The sequence below is a fragment of the Diaporthe batatas genome (genome assembly GCF_019321695.1).
Source record: "Diaporthe batatas strain CRI 302-4 chromosome Unknown Contig00014, whole genome shotgun sequence".
Taxonomy (NCBI): domain Eukaryota; kingdom Fungi; phylum Ascomycota; class Sordariomycetes; order Diaporthales; family Diaporthaceae; genus Diaporthe; species Diaporthe batatas.
The window spans coordinates 661,748-684,000 of NW_025408561.1; the positions used below are offsets into that span (position 1 = coordinate 661,748).

General features: G+C 50.2%; 6 protein-coding genes across 6 annotated transcripts; 3 read left to right on the plus strand and 3 right to left on the minus strand.

The window, feature by feature from the left end:
* Positions 1-1,388: 1,388 nt before the first annotated feature.
* On the minus strand, positions 1,389-4,001 carry KVR01_011097 (uncharacterized protein). Its single transcript, XM_044783894.1, has 2 exons — positions 3,233-4,001; positions 1,389-3,162 (listed from the first exon to the last, which is right to left on the minus strand). The coding sequence occupies exons 1-2, from the start codon at positions 3,503-3,505 to the stop codon at positions 1,693-1,695; spliced, it is 1,743 nt and encodes a 580-aa protein (XP_044640244.1). The 5' UTR covers positions 3,506-4,001; the 3' UTR covers positions 1,389-1,692.
* Positions 4,002-4,022: 21 nt separating this feature from the next.
* Positions 4,023-8,677, plus strand: KVR01_010843 (guanosine diphosphatase). The gene is made up of 2 exons (XM_044784757.1): positions 4,023-6,262; positions 6,354-8,677. The coding sequence occupies exons 1-2, from the start codon at positions 4,635-4,637 to the stop codon at positions 6,409-6,411; spliced, it is 1,686 nt and encodes a 561-aa protein (XP_044639990.1). The 5' UTR covers positions 4,023-4,634; the 3' UTR covers positions 6,412-8,677.
* On the minus strand, positions 7,019-8,263 carry KVR01_011024 (uncharacterized protein; the record flags this gene model as incomplete). Its single annotated transcript, XM_044786208.1, has 1 exon — positions 7,019-8,263. One exon carries the CDS (start codon positions 8,261-8,263, stop codon positions 7,019-7,021), a length of 1,245 nt encoding a protein of 414 aa, XP_044640171.1.
* Positions 8,678-9,153: 476 nt separating the features above from the next.
* Positions 9,154-10,043, plus strand: KVR01_010950 (Rab family GTPase YPT7; the record flags this gene model as incomplete). The annotated part of the gene is made up of 4 exons (XM_044794301.1): positions 9,154-9,183; positions 9,261-9,314; positions 9,422-9,517; positions 9,603-10,043. 4 exons carry the CDS (start codon positions 9,154-9,156, stop codon positions 10,041-10,043), a joined length of 621 nt encoding a protein of 206 aa, XP_044640097.1.
* Positions 10,044-11,126: 1,083 nt separating this feature from the next.
* KVR01_010873 (uncharacterized protein) lies at positions 11,127-12,655 on the plus strand (the record flags this gene model as incomplete). The annotated part of the gene is made up of 2 exons (XM_044789719.1): positions 11,127-12,338; positions 12,404-12,655. 2 exons carry the CDS (start codon positions 11,127-11,129, stop codon positions 12,653-12,655), a joined length of 1,464 nt encoding a protein of 487 aa, XP_044640020.1.
* A 2,556-nt stretch (positions 12,656-15,211) lies between these two features.
* On the minus strand, positions 15,212-17,992 carry KVR01_011120 (uncharacterized protein). The gene is made up of 4 exons (XM_044781700.1): positions 17,480-17,992; positions 16,420-17,396; positions 16,152-16,363; positions 15,212-16,035 (listed from the first exon to the last, which is right to left on the minus strand). The coding sequence occupies exons 2-4, from the start codon at positions 16,772-16,774 to the stop codon at positions 15,538-15,540; spliced, it is 1,065 nt and encodes a 354-aa protein (XP_044640267.1). The 5' UTR covers positions 16,775-17,396; positions 17,480-17,992; the 3' UTR covers positions 15,212-15,537.
* Positions 17,993-22,253: the final 4,261 nt, after the last annotated feature.

Below are 22,253 nucleotides of genomic sequence, written 5' to 3' on the forward strand. Positions count from 1 at the left end.
TCAACAACAAGATTTCTTGTATTTCTTCGAAAAAGTTCTTCACATACCTATCAAGTCGAGTAGAAAGGCTTTGTGTTGCACGCCAACTCCGATCACTCAACCCTCCAGTTTACATCTGTCAGCTTTGGCCAAGCATTCAGGAGGTTCGCGAGTAGACCAACATTTGACAACACAAAGCGCACCTCGTAGGATTTTCATAGTTGATTACTCTTGTGTCGGCATCATCGTCCGGAGAAATAGAGACCAGTGCGGCGACTGTCAGCGTTTTCGCCGAGGTCTTTGGATCCAACATGTGGTAGAGGAGCACAAGCGAAACCTGCCATCCGTTGACGTGCGTGGGCGAAAGGATCGCTCGTTGCGTCCTAATTCCAGTCTTATTAGATACGCTCAAGATTTCAAAGTCGGCTTGTTGAATCTCTGTCTCAGGCTCGTGACGATGTGAGGTCAATGGCCCGAAGTATCCTGCAGCTCCAACTTCAAGCATGTGGGAATATATCTACATAGGTAGATGAAGTCTACGTGAAGACTACGAACTTGTAGTGAAGGGGTCATTAGCAAAAAGAACCCACCGGGGTCCATGACTACGCACACCGATAGTGTAACTAAGTATTCTTTTACAAGTCCTTTCTCAACTTCAGCATATTCAATGTTACTTTGATAGAGGCAGGTTGCAGTGGCGCCTTTTCTCAGATCACAAGTGGCATGCCGTGGCTTATTACCAGCAAGCTTCACCACTAGTGGCCAAGTTTCGTCCTTATTTGGATTTTGAAGTACCTAGATAAACTGATGTTTGACTTCATTGCAGTGAGACTGTTTTGACACCTAACGTGACTCAGTCTAAGAGCCATTTAGAGCCATCACTAACAAAAATAGGAAACTCGGCACTGCGTCTGTTGCCTAGGTATTAATTGCGGCGGCCAGGAATACCCATGTCGTGCCTCCCACGTTGACGGGAACTGAGGGATCGGCATGATCGGAACTCTTGGAAAGACACAGGGTGGCAAAGCTTTATGTAGACGACAGTCTTTGAGCGTTGACCACTCAGTATATGAAGGCACCGTGTATAGCTTCGGACGTATACAGAACAGAAATAAAACCAATACCTAACTTTAGTAAGTCTAGATTATGTGCTTTCACATAGTTACAAATGATCAAATAGCATTCAAAAACGGTTATGCGAATATCCCCCTTCTATTTCACAGTTAGTGTCAGACATGGGCGCTGGACCGAGCTCGTCACCCGCCACCAGGGCACCGCGATGTTCTTCTATTCACCCAATTCCTGATCACATACCCATGGTTGATTTGAAGCCGTGTCCTACGACGATTATGAGTTAGCAACCCTTGAGGTCGATATGGAATTGAATTTCCCTACCTGTCCCCAAGGAAGACCGATACGTCGGAGAGAAGAAGTCGCTTACGCCCAGGGCGAGCCAATTTTGCTGGGAGAAGATTGAAAGCCACAATTGAACATAATGATGTATACAATTCGCAATGAACAGTTCAAGATCCAAATTACTCCTCTCGCGTGATACCCTGTCTAATTCTAGGTTTGAATGGCCGAGTATTCTCGCCGTCTAAACCATGTCATGCTGAAGCCGCCAAATTAAACAACGCCAAACAAAAAAATGTGTCCGTTCCGCAGTTACGCAGCGTGGTGGTTCTACCATACAATCACATTACCGCCCCATATCTACGGCTTCCTCAGACCATTGCCGAGTAGCTCTACGCCAATTTCATGAACCAGCGATAGATCCTTGAAGGTGCTCTTCTTCCCCTTCACGGTATCATCCGCAGCCATAACCCTCAGCAAGTCCACCAACTCCCCGTCTAGCGGCGCGAGATAGGCAAGGTACCCCAGAGCAAGCAGCATACCCTGTAGCGCCTCGGTGGAGTCGCCTTCCTGGGCAATGGCCTCAAGTAGCGAGGCCGCAAGCTCTATCTGATCGGCTTCGGGGAGTGCATCGTCTTGGTCCATGCGTCGCTTGCGGTTGTTGACTAGTGCGATATTGAATAGCAGGGAGGCCGCGGCGACGCGGACGTTGCTGTGGTTGTCGTCCAGGAAGCTGGCCGAGACCAGGCTTGTGATTGCGGAGCGCAGGCCTTCGTGGGTAAGGATCTGGTCCGGGTACAGAGGGGTGGTAAAGAGGTTGCAGGCCATTTGCAGGGTGACGAGCCTCAGGGCGTATGGGCAATCTTTCAGGCCGTTCACATAGGATATGAGGGACAAGATCGTGGCGTGTTCCTTTTCTTCGGCAAGGAAACCGCTGAAGCGAGGATCAACGAGACCGCAGCGGAGTAGGTCGATAACTGTGAACATGAGCTCGGGAGGCAAGGTAGTCATCGAGTTCTTGAGGAATGTTGTCAGGGCTGTCATGTTGGGTAGCGGATCGTTTGCTGGGCCCTCTTTGCTTCGAGCATCTATAAAATGTGAGAGGGCTTTTACAGCTTCGTGATCGGCTGCGGTGCCCATTTTGGCAAGAAGCTTTTGTAGTGGGGGGATCTTTGTGAAAAGAACAGGCTTGGCTTCGGGGTTCTGCAAGCTCGGCAGCCTCAGCGACGCATGGGGATGGATAGGGTTAGCCATCTGGACAAGCATGTGAACGTTGCCACGAAGAGCCGCCCGGTCTGCTCCAGACCACCGGTTTTCCTCCTTGCCGTGGAGAAAGGTGACAAATGTGGGAGTGGCTCGGACAGAGTAACGACTGGCGACGTCAAATGCTTGAGATATGTCCACCTTGACCAGGGCGGCCTTGTCGCCTACCTCAGCTGCCAGCTCATCATACAGTGGGTGTAGCAGCTTGCAAGGGCCACAGGTTGCGGAGGTGAAGAAGATAACGGCGCAAGACTTGTGGACACTTGTGAGGAGTGACTCGAGCTCACTGGAGCTGGAAACCGTCCGGACCTTGCCCTGGCGATGCTGGGGCTGGGGATGCACAGGTGCCGACGCTGGCTGGCCGTTCTGGATGCCCCAGATTCCTTGCCTGCTCTGCCTGCCTGCCTCGACCTGCTGGTTTAATGTGGGCATGAGCATCCTCCCCATTGGCGACTGCAGCACCGCATCGGGCATGTGGAGGATGTGATCGGGTATTCCGTTGCCCAGGAGGAACGTTGCAAAGTCATTTGAGAAGTTGTTGCAGTTGTGCTTCCACAAGTCATATGCCTTGAACGGTGTCAGCCAGAGGCCGCCCCCACCGCCGAGACAAGGTCAGCACACAGGGTACTCAACTCACTTGGACAGTGTAGACCTCCCTCAGTGACTCGAGGTACGGCTGGACAACTTCCATGGGTAGTTCCGTCTTTCCCAGGTGAAGGCGCTGCATGGGCCGGCCGAGATGAGAAGAGCCGGGGGTTATGGCTATAACGTTGCCGTCGTAGACATACTCGAGACCATCGAGCTCGATGGACGTGTGATAGATGGCGTCCAGCTGGAAGCCGAGCAGACCCATGGACATCTGACGTGCAAGCCCTTGGGAAAGGTCGTACACGAGGAGATGCACATCCATGGTGGCTGTGAACGAGCGTGAAGAACAAAGAAGACGGACGGCGAGAGAGGTGGGCTGGCGCAGTGCGGACGCAACGGAGACGGTGGCTGAGAGCGAGGGCAGGGAAGCAGAACGTAAATGAGGAAGATAGACCGCTGAAAGACCACTGGACGAGAAGAATACTTGCCTTTTCACCTTGAGGAGAGTGGAACGTCATGTATTTTATTTGATGCAATTGCAGAAGCCGAAGGCAGCAAGGAGACGCGGCGTTTAGGCCGTCAAAGAACGGACGCCATCATCCATCAGCAAGCAGTCATCGAACCTGGGCGAAGTCGACAGATGGGACGGCACGGGACGGCCAAAGTGTGGCTGAACTGTCCGTTGGGCTGTCCGTTGGGCGGTCCGTAAGGAACCGCCACATGGCAACACGCCACAGCTACTCCTTAGGCCTACCTGCCTTGCTCGACAGGGGGCTAGGAGTACTGTTGAAGGAAAGGACTGCCGTGCCGGATTGGGTTGCCCATCCATCGGCCCTGCACGCTGCTTATTATACTGCCCTGGACTGGTACTGGTTGTAGTCTACCTGGCACATGCAAGGAAGTTGACCACGAAATTCTGCATCAGCGATTGAGCAGCCATTTGCCTTTGCCATTCAATCGCCGCCCCTTTTTTTTTTCCCAACTCGTCCATCTAGCCACTCGACTTGACCGATCCTACCCCCTACCACTCTGCCCTCCTCCTTTCCTTTCTCCTTTTCCCCAGCTGATACTCGTGGGATTAGTCTGTCTTGCCTTGGGCCAGCCATTCTGCCGGGAACAGACACTTTGTCCTCCCTTGTTCTCCTCGTTACGCACGCGCCACGCCACGCGGTGATCCCTTCTTGTCTCTCGCTTGCCCTATCTATTCACCTAGGGCTTATCGCGTTTAATGGAGGCCGTGGCTTGTGCTCGCGCCCACGAATTGCCTTGAGCCATCACCCAGCGGTCGCAGTCGCTCGCTTGCTCCCCGTCGACAGCAGTTGCCGTCGACAGTCAGTCGGTCCACCATCTCGACTCGATCCCGCTCGACTCGATCCCGCTCGACTCGACCCGGCTCGCTGACCCTCCAGCAGTCACATCTCACCGTCACGTCACAGGGGACCAACGCCCACATGCGGCGCACCTCTGTCTCTCTGCCCAAACACAAGCAAGGCCTCGCCCACGACCCACACGAAAAGCCGGCTCGCTACCAGCCGCGACAAGTCGGCACCCTGGAGAAACTCAAGAACGATATGATGTCCCAGGCCCAGAAGACCCGCTGGCTCAAAACCGGCGCACTGGTCTTCTTCGTCCTGGTCTGCCTCTATTACTTCGCTCCCTCAGGCGTCGATGTCTATCGCGGCTCTGCTGGGTCCGTATCCTCGGGGGGCGGCGGCGGCGGCGGCCAGACTCCCACCGACTCGAGCTATGGCACGCCGTACTGCGCAAAGTCCTTCTCCAAGGACAAGCCAATCGTGCAATACGTCAACATGATCGATGCCGGCAGCACTGGCTCCCGTATCCACGTCTACAAGTTCAACAACTGCGGCCCGACGCCCTATCTCGAGGACGAGGTCTTCCAGATGACCAAGAAGATCGATGGCAAGAGCAGCGGTCTCAGCGCATATCCTGACGACCCTCAGGCCGCCGCCCAGAGTCTGGACATCCTCATGCAAGAGGCCATGGCAACCGTGCCGGACAAGCTCAAGGCCTGCTCCCCGGTTGCTGTCAAGGCCACCGCCGGTCTGCGACTCCTCGGGCCCGAAAAGTCGCAGAGCATCCTGGACGCAGTGCGCACTCACCTCGAGACCAAGTACCCCTTCCCCGTTGTGGCAGCCGATAAGCAAGGCGTCGCCATCATGGATGGGAAGGACGAGGGCGTCTACGCCTGGATCACGACCAACTACCTGCTCGGCAACATTGGGGGCCCGGACGAGAGCTCCACCGCGGCCGTGTTCGACCTGGGCGGGGGCTCCACGCAGATTGTCTTTGAGCCCGACTTCAACGGCGTGACGGACGGCGGCAAGCCGGCCAAGATGGCCGAGGGCGACCACAAGTTTGACCTGGACTTTGGCGGACGTCACTTCACCTTGTACCAGCACTCGCATCTGGGCTATGGACTGATGAGCGCCCGAGAGGCCATCTACGCGGAGCTCATCAACCAGGTTCACGAGGCCCACAGCGGCGGCGCGGACAACTCCTGGGCGTCAAAGCCCGTCGTGAACCCGTGCCTCGCGTCAGGGACCTCCAAGGTGGTCACCGTCAAGCTGGGCGATGCGCACCCGCTCGGCGCCACGCGCGAGTTCAACTTCACCGGTCCCTCGTCCGGCGGCGCCCCCGCGCAGTGCCGCAGCCTGGCCGAGAAGATCCTGAAGAAGGAAGCAGAGTGCAAGCTGGCCCCCTGCTCCTTCAACGGCGTGCACCAGCCCTCGCTGGCCAAGACGTTCATGAAGCAGGACGTCTTCTTCCTCTCGTACTTTTACGACCGCACCCAGCCGCTCGGCATGCCTGACAGCTTCACCCTGCGTGAGATGCAGGATCTCGCGGCGCGCGTTTGCGGCGGCGCGCGGGACGGCGGCTGGGACGTGTTCGCCAGCGTCGGCGGCGCCCTCGATGAGCTCGCCGACCGTCCGGAGCACTGTCTCGACCTGAGCTTCATGGTCGCGCTTGCGCACGCCGGGTATGAGATGCCCATTGACCGCGAGGTGAGGATCGCCAAGAAGATCAATGATAATGAGCTCGGTTGGTGTCTGGGCGCTAGGTGAGTCCTCCTCATCCCCTCCCTCCCTCCCTCCCTCCTTGACCTACGGCATCGCAATCAGACCAGTCAATGCTGACCCTCATCTCCGCAGTCTGCCACTGCTGTCTCAAAACTCGGGTTGGCAGTGCAAGGTCACTGAGATCCACTAGGGCGGGAAATTAGAATTATAAAGAACGACAATGCATACATGTTAATGACGAGTTTTACCAGTGTTCTTCTCTACTACGTTAGAGACAGTCAAACACCACGAACTCTGCGACATGACGTATCAATAGGTGGCGGCCGGTGCTGTTGGTCCGCAACGCAGTGCATCGGTCTCATGGTATGACCCCTCGGATCTCAGGGTACAAGGCCAGATTCGCGAGACGCACCGGAGGCAGGGAGGACGAGGAATCTGTTGCGTGTCGACGCACACGGTGATATATCGAATAGACAGGGCTCAAATACTCGCTCACGAACTGGAAGTGAGATGAAATGGAATGCAACCTAAAGCAAAATAAGGATTTCCTCCTTCCTCTCTTAATCTGACCGGCGCGAAGAGTGATTCACACATGCCCCGGGCTCGTTCACGCTATAGCAAGATGTGTGGGCTACTAGGAGGAACTGCTCAACGTCCATCAACTTTCTCGCATAAGCAGTGGCACATGTGGGTATCTCTGAACACAACGCAGGCACGCATAAGCAAAACACAAACAGAGGCGGCTACTAGGTCGCCAATAAGCCAGCCGATCCAGCGCTCCATGTACGTCTTGGATCTCAAACAGGAGCCGTGACTACCGCCAGGACCTCCTCAACCACGTCCTCCGGGCCCCATCCCTCGAGTAGTCTCCCAATAGCGCCTAGTTCGCTGCCCCACTGCATGCTCCGCTCCTTGGAAGCCTCGACCATCTTGATGCGGTGCAGATATACCTTGCGGGCGGCTACGCCCACGAGCGCCGGGGTGACAAACTCCAGCCCATGCAGGGGCGCGAGCGTCCGGACCAGCTGGTCAAGGTGGCGTGTCGCCTGCGGGGTTATGCCGCCGGCAACGGCGCGGTGCATGCGCAGGAAGGAGACTATGTTCATTTGGTAGCGGAGCACGTCGATATCAATGGCAGTGCGCAGAGAGAGCTGGCGGAGGTGGGATATGTCGGCGGCCGTGAAGGCAGGCGCCTTGCTGGTCGTGGGCGTGGTGGCATTGGCTGGCATGGCCAGGGGCTTCGGACTGCTGCGGTGCAGGATGTCGTTGGTGCCCCTCCCACGGCTGCGTCGCTTCACCACGCTGGCGGTGCTAACAATACTGGCCTTGTCGTCGGCCAGCCCGTCGTCGGTGTAGGATATGGAGTCAAGGTCGTCCCCGTCTATGTGGGGGAAACCTTCTTCGTCTGGGTCGACCCAGTGCGCCACGGAGAAGAAATCGTTCAGGTGTTGCGTAACCCTTGCCTCACCGCCGCTATCTGCGCCGAGGACGGCCACCAGCATGAAGGTCTTGGGCGCTGTCTGCACAGATGTTCTTGTAAAGATCCGCTTTGTGCGAAGAAGCTCGAGGGCTTGTGTCTGGACTGCCCTAGGGGCCTTGTCTAGGTTTTTGGCGAGGACAATGTTGGCTATCTGGCTATGCGAGGGCCCTGGTGTTTGGGGCGTCAGGGGGGCGATGGCTGACTGGACGAGACGCCCTGGCGAGTGAGCAAAGGAGACATGGCCGGCGGGAAAGTAGCTGTCGTGAGGGTTTCGCGACAGATAGGGCGAGAGCGAGCGGGTGGTGGTCGGGCTGGAGGCGTGTGGCTGCAGCAGCAAGGAGCTGGCAAAGTCGTCGAGGGTGGTGTTCGGGTTGCATTCGACGACGGCAGACTTGAGCCCAAAGGTGCGGTCGGTGATGAGCTGCAGCTCGGTGACAAGGTCATCGAGGCTTCCAGTCGGTGTGCTGACGATGCAGTGCTCGCTGTTGACGAGCGACAGGAGACAGGCCAGCTCGACATCGCTCAAGGCATGCACCTTTGCGAGGACATGGTCGTCGGCCATCTGCCTTCCTCGTCCTCAGTCGCACTGGCAGCCAACGGCCATAATGGACGGATGTGCTGGCTGGAGGTGCTAGCTGCGTGGTGGACGCATTGGTTGGTATTGGCTTCGCCCACTATGACGGTGATGAGGGCAGCCTTGGTGATTGGGTTTTTGGCCTGGGGAAGGTTAGAGGGCCCAGGGGTGATGGGATGAGATCAGCCCTGGGCCCCTGCAGCAATGACGATCCGATGCCACTGTGTATGGCGGGCAGCGCTGCAGCAGGCTGAGCGGTCAGTCATTACTCCGTACCTAGGTACCTACCTGGTAGTTGGTTTACACCGTTCCTGTCCATGCACAGTTCAGAACAAGGACACGGCAGGCAGGCAGGCAGGCGCGTGCTCCCAGCTCCTACCTCCTGTCGTCTGGGTCCTGGCCTTCCAGCCTCCTCGCTCCTTGCTCCTCACTCCTTGCTCCTGCGGCTGGCTGTTATCGCGCGCCTCACTCCCTCGCCTATCGTCTCAAATCGCCTAGGCTATCTGCAGCAGCGGAGACTGGGTACACTGCCAGTCTGTCGCCATCACCCACTTGCTCGCTTGCTTCGCCTGCATTAGACTACCCGATTGCCATCGTTCTTCTCGACACGGTGCTTCTCTTTTTTCAATTGTGTTGTCTGCTCAACCGACAGTCCACTTGTCCCCCTTCCCAACATTCTGGTCCTGTTGACTCAGTCTTTGCCTCCGACCAGTCCCCTTGCTATCTATCTCTCTCCCTCCCCCTCTCTGACTCCAAGTCCCACAGCACAGTCGCCTCGACCGGAGCGCGCCTAAGTGCGTGTCGAGCGTCATCCATCGTTGCCCTTCTCCTCTTCCTCGTTCCTCGTCCCAAACACTACCACAACACAACCGCCCACCATGAGCTCCAGAAAGAAGGTCCTCTTGAAGGTACGGCGCATATCTTTTTCATTTCAACGCAACCTGTTCTTCCAAGACATTACGTTTCTAACAATTCCTCTCTGCAGGTCATCATCCTCGGGGACAGCGGTGTCGGCAAGACCAGTCTTATGAACCAATATGTGCGACCTCTCCATCCGCAGATGTGCACTGCAGCTACACGGCCATGCAGGATCCCAGCTCAGGGTGGCCTGTGTGACACCGACACTGACGAGGTTGTTCCCAATAGGTCAACAAGAAGTTCAGCGCAAGCTACAAGGCAACCATTGGCGCTGATTTCCTTACGCGGGAGGTGCTCGTCGATGACCGACAAGTGACTATGCAGGTGCGGCTCAATCTCCCCGCCCCCATTCCTAACATACGCGCGCATGGACAGAAGTGGGAGATGTTGATTTTGGGCATGTGTACAGCTATGGGACACAGCCGGGCAGGAACGCTTCCAGTCCCTCGGCGTGGCCTTTTACCGCGGTGCCGACTGTTGCGTGCTCGTCTTCGATGTCAACAACTCTAAATCCTTCGATGCCCTCGACTCGTGGCGCGACGAGTTCCTCATCCAGGCCTCCCCGCGCGACCCGGACTCATTCCCCTTCGTTGTGCTGGGAAACAAGATCGACGTCGAGGAGAGCAAGCGCGTCATCTCGACCAAGCGCGCCATGACCTTCTGCCAGTCCAAGGGCGGCATCCCCTACTTCGAGACCTCGGCCAAGGAGGCCATCAATGTGGAGCAGGCTTTTGAGGTCATCGCCCGCAACGCGCTACAGCAGGAGGAGAGTGAGGAATTCAGCGGCGACTTCAGCCAGGACCCCATCAACATCCACCTCGAGAACGACAGGGACGGCTGCTCGTGTTGATTCTGGGGTCAGTCGGTGGCGTGGCTGGCCTGTCGGCCAAGAGGTCGTGGTTTTGCTCGGCTAGGAGGGCGGCAGCCTGCTGCGCTTTTGCGTACCAGAGGGCAAGGCAGCCGTGGGGATAACGGATTCATATTGTGTCGACTGCTGTAGAAGACTGGGCATCGTCCCCAGGCTTGCATTCATCGTGGCGTCTCTCATGTGACCAGCGTGGAGAAGGCATTGAATTACGAGGTTGCGGGCCTTGCTCACGTCTCATCACCCACCGCACAATGACCAGGTGAGGCATGAGACAGGAGGTGCTGCATTTCGTGGCCCGCATGATGGCAACAAAGATAGGGCAGGGTGATGGAATGACGAATGACTTAGGCTAGTATCGAATATTATCGCTATAGGACGCTGGGGAAACGGGCGTGCGCATATGTTAGTTGTTTTGGTATGGAATTGTCCACTAAGAGGTAGATTCACATGCTCTTTACCCAGGCACTTCGGAGAGAAGTGGCTCGCTCTGTATCCCAATGTCAACGCCTGCTTGTGTTGTTTGGCCTCTGTACGAGATGGTTAACTCCGCGTCCCAGCAGCGCATGCGCCGGCCGGTTCAGGGGCTGAGACAAGGGACCCCACACCCTGGGGACAATCGATAAGGCGAAGCGGCCCCTGCCGTTCCTGGGGTCAGGCGCTGGGAACAGACAGACGGCAGACGGTTAGACACATGGTTCGCCCTGGTAGTTGTCCGCCGTGTGCCCGTCACCGACTGACCCGACCCATCTTGACTGTTTCGCCAAACCAAACTCTTTCTCTCTCTTTTGACTCCTTTCCCACTCGACCCCCATTCCCGCCTGTACTTTCTTTCTTGCGAGTGAACGCCCGCCCCCCTCTCCTTTACTTTCTGTGTCTTGGACGAGACACTCGCTCGGGTGGTTCTCCGTCCTCTTTTCAAGGCTTGGGTTGGAATCACCGCGACGGACAATGGGATGAGCGCCTGTCGCTACACAGGCCGAGCACCCGACCTTGAAGTCAACCCTGGCCGCAGCACTCAACACTGCTTCGCATCTGATCTGGCACCAGTCGACAAGACAAGCAGCCATGGCGCCGCTTGAGCCTCTGGCCGCGTCCGCCGAACTGTGCCCCGAGCCAGAAGAAATGCGCCGCCGATCGCTTTCCTCGGGCCCGCTGAGCTCCTCGATAACATCACTGCGCGAATCAGGCAAAGGGGCCACACGGGGAGCAGCAGGAGGAGGGGGGCTCCTGGCGAGCTTGGGTCTGGGGCGCTTCGCTCGTCGCACCCTTGGCATCACTCTGCTTCTCGTTACCGTCTTCCTGTGGACCACGTCCAACTTTTTGGCCAGCTACATCTTCTCGGACCACACCTACGACAAGCCTTTCTTTCTCGTGTACATAAACAGCTCCATTTTCGCCATCAGCCTGATACCGCTGTTTGCGCGGTACTACAGGCGCCATGGCATGCAGGGAGTGAGGGCGGAGCTGGTAGAGCTTTGGGTCAATGAGAAAGGCAGGGAGTACAAGCAGGGCGGCGGGAATAGGAGAGCAAGAGCGAACTCGCTTCTCGGGCAGCCTGCTGTGCTCAAGACCTCCGATGACGAGGAGCACGGCTTGCTCAGCGGCCGGGCAGATGACGACGATGACGGCGACGATGACGGCGGCGGCGAGCGGGACGCGGAAGCGTCCAGCAGCACGGGCGACAGCACCACCAGCGTAATGCAGATCCAGGATGCACCGGGCCTCGAGAAGCCCGCTGTCGACAAGCTTACCCTCCGCGAGACGGCCGTCCTGAGCCTCGAGTTCTCCATGCTCTGGTTCTGCGCCAACTACTTCGCCTCGGCGTGCCTGGAGTACACCTCGGTCGGGTCAGTGACGATCCTGACATCAACGTCCTCGGTATGGACTCTGATTTTCTGTGCCGCTATGCGCGTCGAGTCCTTCAGCGCTCGCAAACTGGCCGGCGTGCTGGCCTCGCTGACTGGCGTCGTACTCATCTCCACCGTCGACCTGTCTGGCAAGAGTGACGAGGACCGCGGTAACTTCCCGCACAAGAGCCAGACCAGCATCGCCATCGGCGACGGAATGGCCTTCTTTAGTGCCATAGTGTACGGGCTGTATGTCACCGTTATGAAGAGGCGTGTCGGCGATGAGGATCGCGTCAACATGCCCCTGTTTTTTGGTCTCGTCGGCCTGCTGAACTTGATCCTTCTTTGGCCTGGCTTCATTCTGCTCCACTGGACTGACATCGAGCCATTCCAGTGGCCTCCCACGGGAAAGGTTTGGGCCATCATCATAGTGAGTTCCTCCCCTTGACAATTGTGACTAAGACGGTGCAGGAAGGTGCTGACCCACTGCCGCAGCTCAACTCTCTCTCTTCCTTCGTCAGCGACATATCCTGGGCCTTTGCCATGCTGCTCACTTCCCCGCTGGTTGTCACTGTCGGTCTGTCGCTCACCATCCCGCTTTCACTCATAGGGGAGATGATTCAATACTCCCAGTATTCGAGCTGGATCTATTGGGTCGGCGCGGGCATTGTGCTTATCTCGTTTCTCTTCATCAACCACGAGACCGCAGAAGAAGGGGAGAAGGACAGACGGGTGGTGGCGTCGTGATCTCTGGTCCTCAACTGCGTGTTGAATTCGCATCCTGTGGAATGCAGTTCTTGTATGGCGTTGATGGGGCTGACACATTTTGTCTCGCATATGTAGTGGTTTTGGTTCTGGGGGCACATACTGCTAATTAGATGGGTTTGAGATGCAAGCTTTCTTCTGTATATAGATGTCCAGATCAGCTGGCATTTCATGGATAAAATCACCATTACCCAAATATCAACACCCTTGGCAGCATCACACAGTTCATCAGCTGAGCATAAGTAACGTCTCCCCCTTCCCCTTTTTTAAAAAAAGACTCTACATCTGAAACTATTTATAGTCTCTATTAAGTTATAATTACTTTAAAAAGCTACTTATAATTTACTTTAAAACTTAAATCTAATATATTTTTTATAATTATAAGTATAATAAATAATAAGAAAATATATTATAAATTATTTATATTTTTTAATTTTATTATTAAATTAAAAATAAATAATTAAAATTTTAAAAAATAAAATATAATATATCTTTTAAAATTAATTTATTTAAATTTATTATATAAAACTTTTTTAATATATTTAATATTTATAATATTTATAATATTTATAATATTTATAATATTTATAATATTTATAATATTTATAATATTTATAATATTTATAATATTTATAATATTTATAATATTTATAATATTTATAATATTTATAATATTTATAATATTTATAATATTTATAATATTTATAATATTTATAATATTTATAATATTTATAATATTTATAATATTTATAATATTTATAATATTTATAATATTTATAATATTTATAATATTTATAATATTTATAATATTTATAATATTTATAATATTTATAATATTTATAATATTTATAATATTTATAATATTTATAATATTTATAATATTTATAATATTTATAATATTTATAATATTTATAATATTTATAATATTTATAATATTTATAATATTATTTATAATTAAAACTTTTATTATAATATATTAAATTATATAAATTTAATTTAATATTATTAATTTATTAAAAGTTTAAATTATTATAAATTATAAATTATTTAATTTAATATTAATAAATATTATATAAAATATTAAATTTATTATATAATTTTAATTTTTAAATTAATTAAAATAAATAAAAGTTATTTTTAATTATAAATTATTTATATTTTTAATTCTATTATTAAATTAAAAGTAAATAATTAAAGTTTTAAAGAAATAAAATATAATATATTTTTAAAGATTAGTTTCATTAAGTTTATTATATAAAACTTTTATAATAACTTTATAATTTATATTTATAATACTATCTATTATTAAAAGATACCTTCTTATATTAATATATTAGGTTATACCTATTAAAGGTTAAAGTTATTATAGACTATAGGCTACTTAATCTTAATGTTATTAAGTATTATATATAATATCACTATATAATTTAGGTATGAATATAAGTTAGTTAAAATAGGTAAAGATAAAAGCTACTATTTCCCTAACTAGGGTTCTAGCTCTACTCTATAAGTAAATATCTATCTATTAGCTCTACTATATTATAAGTAAAACTACTTAAAAGTAATCGCTTAGTTAAATTAAAAGACAATTAGGTAAGATAACTATATTTTATTATTTAGGTTTATAGTTCTAATAGTTCTATAAAAGAAGAAATAACTATTAATAATTAAATTTATAATTATATAAAGATAGATCTTTATTTTAAAAAAGTAATTCTTATTTAAGATAATTAATATATTTTTAAAAAAGTTAAGAAATTATAAGTTTAATTTAAAGTATATTAAAATCTATAAGAATCTTAAACTTAAACTTAAAGGTTTTAAACTAAAGTTTATATTTATAAAAATAAAAGCTTTTATAAAACTTAAAAAGGCTTAAATAAAATTAAACTAAGTTATAATATAATAAAATAATTAAATAAAAATTAGTTAAAAATTATAATTATAAATCTTTTAATTTTATATTTAAAAGGGCTTTTAATTATATATATAAACTTTTATAAAATATATATAAGTTTTAATATTATTTAAATAAATATCTATTTATTAACTTTATAAAATTATTTAAAAGTAATTATTTAATTTATTATATTATTAAATTAAAATATAATTTTTAAGTAAATAATTATATTTTATTATATAAGTTTAAAATATAATAAAAAAATTAAAATTAATTATAAATATTATATTTTATTATTTCTTTACTTTATAATATTATAATTAAGAGTTAATATAGAGAGGTTTAAAATTAAACTTTATATAGGAATATATATTAATGTAAGGGGGGAGGTGGTGAGATGTAGGCCCCCTATTTTAATATAGGAATAAATTGTTGCTGTGTTGGGCTTACCGTGGCTTGGTTGTCTGTACCTGCATCCGTCGAGAGCTACGTACGGGCTCTGCGAAGATTTATCGATCGAAACGCAATATTCATTAATTGACGAGGATCTTCAAGTCCGCTATCTGGCTGGCCCTTGCCGGAAACCGATACGGATGCTCAAGTGCAGTTGGCTCCTACGATCCACGAGGGGCAGGTAATGAATAAACTGGCTCCGCTTCTATTCCGTATATGTCCAAAGATGTGCCTGTGCCTTATGGAATCACGTCCACCGCGGAAATTTACCGCCTTACCAACCATTGCTCACCGATCAACGGCTTCAAAAACAGAAAAAGAGAAAAAAAGGAGGACTAGAACTACATCAAGAAACCATTCATGAGCAATCATTAGTCCAAGCGCCGACAACCCTTGGGAAGAATGCGCTATCTCAATAAGTCTCATCAATTCACTCCCATCCCGATGTCCATTGCATATCGCAACGATCTGAAGACCGTTTAGACAACTCTTAGACCGTTTAGACAACTCTTTATTCGTTCGAGTCCTGCCCTGGGTTTGCCATTTCGTATCGCAATAGCTTGATGGCCCTATACAAGCCAAAAGCGACTAGAGATCCTATTGCCGGGCCGACCCAGTAAATCCAGTGCTCGCTGGGGAAATCGGCGGCAATAACGCAGGGCCCCAGGCTCCGGGCTGGGTTCAGACTCCCCCCAGTGTAATACACGCCACTCATCTCGGCGATGAAGAGGGCGAGGCCGATACCAACAGGAGCGACGAAGGTTGCGCGGTGCTTCTCGGCAGCAAGCATGAAAATGGTGAAGACCAGCTCGAATGTCAAGATAGCTTCGATGAACACACCTTGAGCGAGGGACACACCTTCTGACAGGGTCGTGCTGACGCTGAGCTCGGTTGGGAACATGCACGAGGCCAAGCCTGCAGCAGCAATACCGCCGAGAAGCTGAGCGACGAAGACGAAAATGGCACGGATAGGTGTAATAGCACGGATGAGGACAAGCGCTAGAGTGACCTAGGGTATTCCCCAGCGTTGGGAAGATGTTAGCTACATATGTAATGGCCCAAAACAATGAAGCTCCGGAAGCGGGACTCTATGACAGAAGATCAATTCAATGTTCAGATACTCACAGCTGGGTTGAAGAGACCGCCCGAGATTCTATAAAAGACCCACACGTTGACCATGAGAGAGAAGCCGAAGCACAGGGCAATGTACGTTTGAACCGAGATATTGAAGCCCGAAGAGCCATCCCCAGGTTGGATAACCGCGACAGCAGTGCCGGTGAATGCAAAGAAGAGAAACATCGTCGTTCCAACGAACTCGCCCAAGGCGGCGACAATATCTGTTGTTGAGATCCGAGTCAGTGCAGCTCGAATAATTGTCCAGTGTATCGCGTACGGTTCTTGAAATTTGCATCTGCGATGTACGAGTGTACTCCAGACTTGACAACTTGTCGCTTCTCTTTCTGCGAGAGGGAGCCAAAGTCCACCTCGGCCTCACCAGTCTCTGCAGCTCGGAACTGCTGAGTGAAGGTTCGGTTGAATAGGGTGGGCCGGGCCGGATTGAGTCTTTGGTTTCCACTCTCGAGGTCCTCTGTGAATGGCTTCTCTGAGCCTCCAGACGCGCGGTTGAGAGAGCTGGGATTGTGCTCGGGCCCGAAGTCGTGGTGAGCTGTATCACCAGTGCTCGGCGTGGTGTACGATACCTGCTTCTTGGTAGCAGCGGGGCGTAGCTGGTTGTCTTGGGTTGCCATATTTGCGGCAGTGGTCGTGAAAACGAAATCTCGACGGGTGTCTGTCGGAAATAGAGACTAACCAGATCCACCAGGAAATCTCAATGCTGGTCTTATATATCGAGGATGGCATCACAGTCATCACCTCTTTAGATGCCGAGATGTTATCTCTCATGGCCGTGTGTAACTTATTACGTCGACATCGCAGATCTCTAGATGCTTCTGTGCTCAGTGGAGGCGGCTTCATCGTCGAGCGATGATCTCGGCCATGGATAAGGTCTTCTGCACTTCTGCCCGATCGAAGATCTATCGATGATAGCCCTTGCCTCACTCCTCCCTTCCCTTCCAGTGGTACAGGCAGTTCTAGACCTCGCACACTGAGTGGCCATCCCTCTATCGGACTCAGCCGAACACCTTTCAAATGTTGGGGTCGACATCTCGTGGGCTCCGGTTGAGCAGACGATTCCGTGTGCTGCGGCTAAGAGAACAGACTTGAGTTGATTTGAACTAGTTCGTGGACTACTTCGGCACTCCTTAGAGGCTCATTGGTGATTCCTGGACGCCGTTCAACAATGCTAGATGCCGAAGATGCAGAGTGTCGAGAGCCACGAGGAACGATGAGTGCCTGAGGGCGGCATTTGGTCTGATGGATGCCGTATGACTTAGCCACAACATCTTTAAGCCTGGAGAACACTATAATGTGTCATTCCTGCAGCTTATACACACCAAGAGAGGCTTCGCGCACGTCATTATGGTCCCACGTTGGCAGAGTGTATGCACAGTGGCGTTTGGCGATTGATCCTAGGCTCCGCTATCTGTCGAGAGGAGACGCCGGGTGTGTGAATCCATCGAGGACGGAGGGGGAAGCACAAACTGCCCATGTGACGTCTCCGGGCGCTTCGTGGTCCACGTCGGTCAAAAGCAGCTTGATAGAAGGCTTCGGCTACATCCTGCAGGAAGGCTTGATGCAGTGTGCCCGGTACTGCCTGGGGCACCCTTGAGACAGGAAGACAAGCAGTGCCTTGCCTTCGTTCCCATTAGGTTCGTGGGCTCAAGTGTTCACGAAGAGGATTTCACTTGATTACACGTGGCGCAGACAATGTTTTTTTTCCTTCTTCTTTTCTTTTCTAAAGGCGTTCGCATTCCAGATACAGTCCTGTCTACCAGGATAGCTAGCCTGGTGCCACGACGGAACACTTTGTCCAGATTGCTCTAATTCCACTCCGAGGTGACAACGAATATCGTGCGGAGTTTTCGTCTTACGACTTGGGGGATACGTCCGGAATGTGCATAAACTTCAACTCACACCCACTGATGAGCCAGATGTTGTGTAACCACCATCGTCCAGATCATCGGTCACACCCGGCACAACCCCACGCATAATTCAGGCCTGTGTGCTTCAGTGGGTGACCCACAACAGACCCGAAGTAGATTCATCTCAGGTAATTTGCTCCGCGATCAAGGTCGCTTATCCACACCATCTAAAACGGTGCTGCTCGATCTGTCAATGGCCGCATTCTTCCCTACCAGCCCTCTTATTTCAGGCCGCAACAATCTTAGTCTTAGGAAAAGATCGACGCCACCCCACGGACATTGCATCGCTTAATGCTGGGCCTCTCGAGTCCCGGGCCCGCGCTGCAGGCTGTGCATATCTGAAGATCCCGTCTAGTGAGGCTGCTCCAGCTGGCAGTCTGCAGCGCGGCACCACACCCGCGGAGGCCGCCGCGCTGTGATTGTAAAGCTGAATGACTTTTCTAGCTTGTGGTTCATGCTCCAGTTAGTTCATTAAATACCTAGGTACATATGTAGATTTCCAAGCGCCTGGTCTAGCGGGATTATCAACATGGCCACTGTCTGTCGATGAGCCATATCTACTGTGCCTGAATATCCAACAGTCAGCCAGGCCCAGTCTTTGGACGTGATCCGTGATCGCACTCACGATCGCACACATCCACAGCGGCTGGAGATGAGCTACGGGTTGCCGTTTGTAGTTGATGCTAGATGCCCAAACCAAGCTATCTGCATACATGGATATGTTTCAGCAACAAGCCGTCTGCAAGCTTTTGCTTTTTCCTTCCCCGCGCAGGCATTAGGGTCGAGATCAGCTGATATTACACGAGCGAAACAACCTGGAACCGCCATTCTTCATTCAAGCCACAGTATTCATCGCCCAAAACTACTCCTTGATCGGCGCCTCACCCGCCGCTGGACACGTCCCCCATCATCTTCGGAATCTCCATTCCTGACGCGGAACAGCCTTACGGTATCGCCCGATGGCTGAGCTCCGAACAGTGTTGAGCTGCCACTTGAAGGTCACTTTCAGTCGAATTAGAATTAGCCTTCCTGCCGCTCTCGTTGACAACTCGATAAATGAGGCTGTATTCCGATCCCTTAAGTCGACGGTATAGGGTCCTTTAAAACGTGTTCAGGATGAGTCATGGGTCATCGATTAACGTGATTCTATGTCTTTGGATTGTGACAGACCTTCCGTTCGATTACGCGGCGTATCGCTAACATCTGCTTCCAAGCTCCCATAAGAACAAACAGGTCGGTAGTGCCTTGACAGAGCTGTAACGCTACATTTGAGACACTCTGCTTGGTGTACTCCACACTTCTCGGGGTTGATAGCAACTGAAATGTTTAACCATTTTCAGTCCATTCATGCCGCTTCGACCTTCGTGAGCAAGCCCTTCAGAGAAATTCAAAATTCCATTGATGTTCGGGGACCTAGACTTGGAACCTGAGACACTTTCGAGTAAGTAGATCCCGAGGAGCCCGGCGCTAATCTGCATGTCGAATGAAAAGAGTAATAGAATCCTCACTTGTCGCGTAACTACCTAGGTAAGTCATCGCAGCCCGTGTGTGCAGACGCAAGGTTGCTGGAACGCAATTAGATGGCGCGATGTCCCGACTTGTTTCTACGTTCTTAGGCATGGCTCCTCTACTGGTCAATCTCATATTTGCCTGTGGTTTCCTTGAAATGTAAGATGAATGAATAAATTACGCATTAATTAAGTAGACTAATAAACAGGGGGCACATGTTCTTTATCTTCGACAACGTTGATGGGTAGCCCAGCGATGGTCAACCGACTGGGGAGTCGTATCGAAAATAGATACCTGGGTAAGCAGTTCCATTGAGAATCATAGATCCCATAGCGCAGTGGAGTCAGTGGGAGCCGAGCTTGCTGATTTCCGTGACATCGATGTGGCGGTCTCGGCCCTGAGATTTCCTAGATGGGTGTAGCACATGCAGTCCAAGGCTCTCATCAACTCCTTCCAATCAATTTGTACGCATCGGAAGACAGCCCTCCCATGCTCCTTTACCTGGGCGATGGTATCGTTGCAACACCTTTCCCTTTATACGGGCCACCGCATTCCTCGCACAGTGAGACCTACCTCTTTTTGCCAGTGTGCGGCGTACCTAGGTAGTGAACCTTGGGTCGTTCCTACTCGCTGCAAGAATTCCTTTGATTTATTTCTTACTCTTACTTCAAAATCACATCATTGAAAGATGCTCAAGCCAGCGGATCCGTGTGATGAAGAACATTTCCAAGACCGCGGGTGCAAGGACGTCAAGTGACCTTCCATGTTTGGTCGAGTTTCTCGTCTTCCAAGACTCTTCATGTATCAAAGGAGACCTTCAAGTATGCCCGAAAATCCAAGTGTTTGGAAACTGAAGCTGCAGGAGAAAAGGGCAAGGGGTGAAAGAATGAAAAAGATCCAGCCAGGTGGCTTCGGTTCGAGAGGCTGGCCGGTCTCGGGAGACGGAGGAAAAGCCGCATATGTGATTATGCGGGCATCACCAATCTCGTTTTGTGCCGTCCTACCTGGGTACGTTCGCTGCTGCCCATGTCTCAGATGGTTGAATGACGACAGATTCTTGACCGGATCCTCATTCGCTACAGAATTCCCCATCATGTCCCCACGTACGAGTTGATGACCTGCCCTTGCGGTTCCAGGTGCCAGCTGAACAATGCTAGTTAATGTTGAATCCTTAAGGTGTCCAATGGAACGCATCGAAATACCGTGTAAGCCTTGATTTCGCCTGTAAGTCTTGGCTTCGCGTCGCGATACCGCCACCTGGGCAGCGAGAAAGATATGGCGTGAGCACTAGAGCTTAACGATCATGAAACTACATTATGCTCTAATTGGACCAAATAGTGTCTTGGGCTTCATTGGAGACTCCTTCGGTATACACCTACCTAACACCACCGACTTTGCAGAGTCTAACAATGTCGAATTTACACCAACTGCCAGTGAAATCGATCAGGTTCTGGGAAAATGTCGGCCCAGATCTGCCAAAGGTCGCTACCGTCTTGAAGTAATTCGATATAACACATGGGATCATTTCGTCCCCTCAGCGACTTCAAAGAGCCAGATTATCTCGCAACCGATCAAAACGGCCGGTTATCATCAAGCCCAAGACCACAACACCGACATCGTCGTCAAGACGGTACCCCTTAGCCTTGTCTGTGCGTCACAAGGCTGAGGCCACAAGCACCTATTGTATTATAACTACCTAGGTATTGTTATTGGTATTATATTCTTTCTAAGCGCTAGGTCTTGAGTGCTTACCACCGTATGAAGGCGCCATGTATGTCCTCAGACGTATACGGAATAGAAGCGAAACCATACAACACAGACATCACGCTGAGTCAGGTGCATTTTTTGTACCTCATAATCAAATGCGACCCGGACCACAAGCTGAGCTTCGAGCATGGGACGTCAGAGTGGTTCATGCGCAACAGTAGTTGTTCTTTCAGACAAGCGGGCAGGGCCCATATTACGGCCGTAATCATAACTCTTACCTCTGTAAGGACCCGTGTGTTTCTTTCTTCTTCTTCTTCTTCTTTGGAATGTTCCAGAATGCAGCGCTTCCCTGCCCAAATCAGATGTTCAACATATCAAGATATCAGAAGCAGCATGGTTCAAGGAATTCCAACACGAGAAGCTTCCCAGAGTCTGACAGCGCCAACTGAAGGAGGCCAATCGCGTCACCGCCGTTTTGGAAGGCCATATGAACAGGCAGAACAAGGCGTTGGGCTAGGAGGCCATGCAGTTCTCAGGTGGTCCGTGGCTGGTTGATACCACGTGCTCGTATGAGACCTGGCCTGGGTCTCTCACATGTGGCAATTTATTATTTCCATGTTGATCTCAGAGCAAGATGGCTTGAATTTGAGCAATGATCCGGTCGTGGTGGAATGGGTCGCCCGCGTAAGTACCTAAGCAGCCGAAAGGCTTATAAGTACGGAATGGGGACCAGCGAAAATTCCAATTGAAGAGCTTAAGTGACCGTGCTCCAATTTTTGGACTGTGTGACGTCCGAGGTGTACTTTCATACACACACTTCATATAATCTCTAATTTACAAAATGCCAAGGAATTTAGGCAAAACGGTAAAGGAGAGAGGTATCTAAATTGTTATCTGTGTGAAGCAAAATACCTGGATACTCTAGGTATAGTAGTGTAGGAGACATTATAATTGTATCTCCAGACGCCCA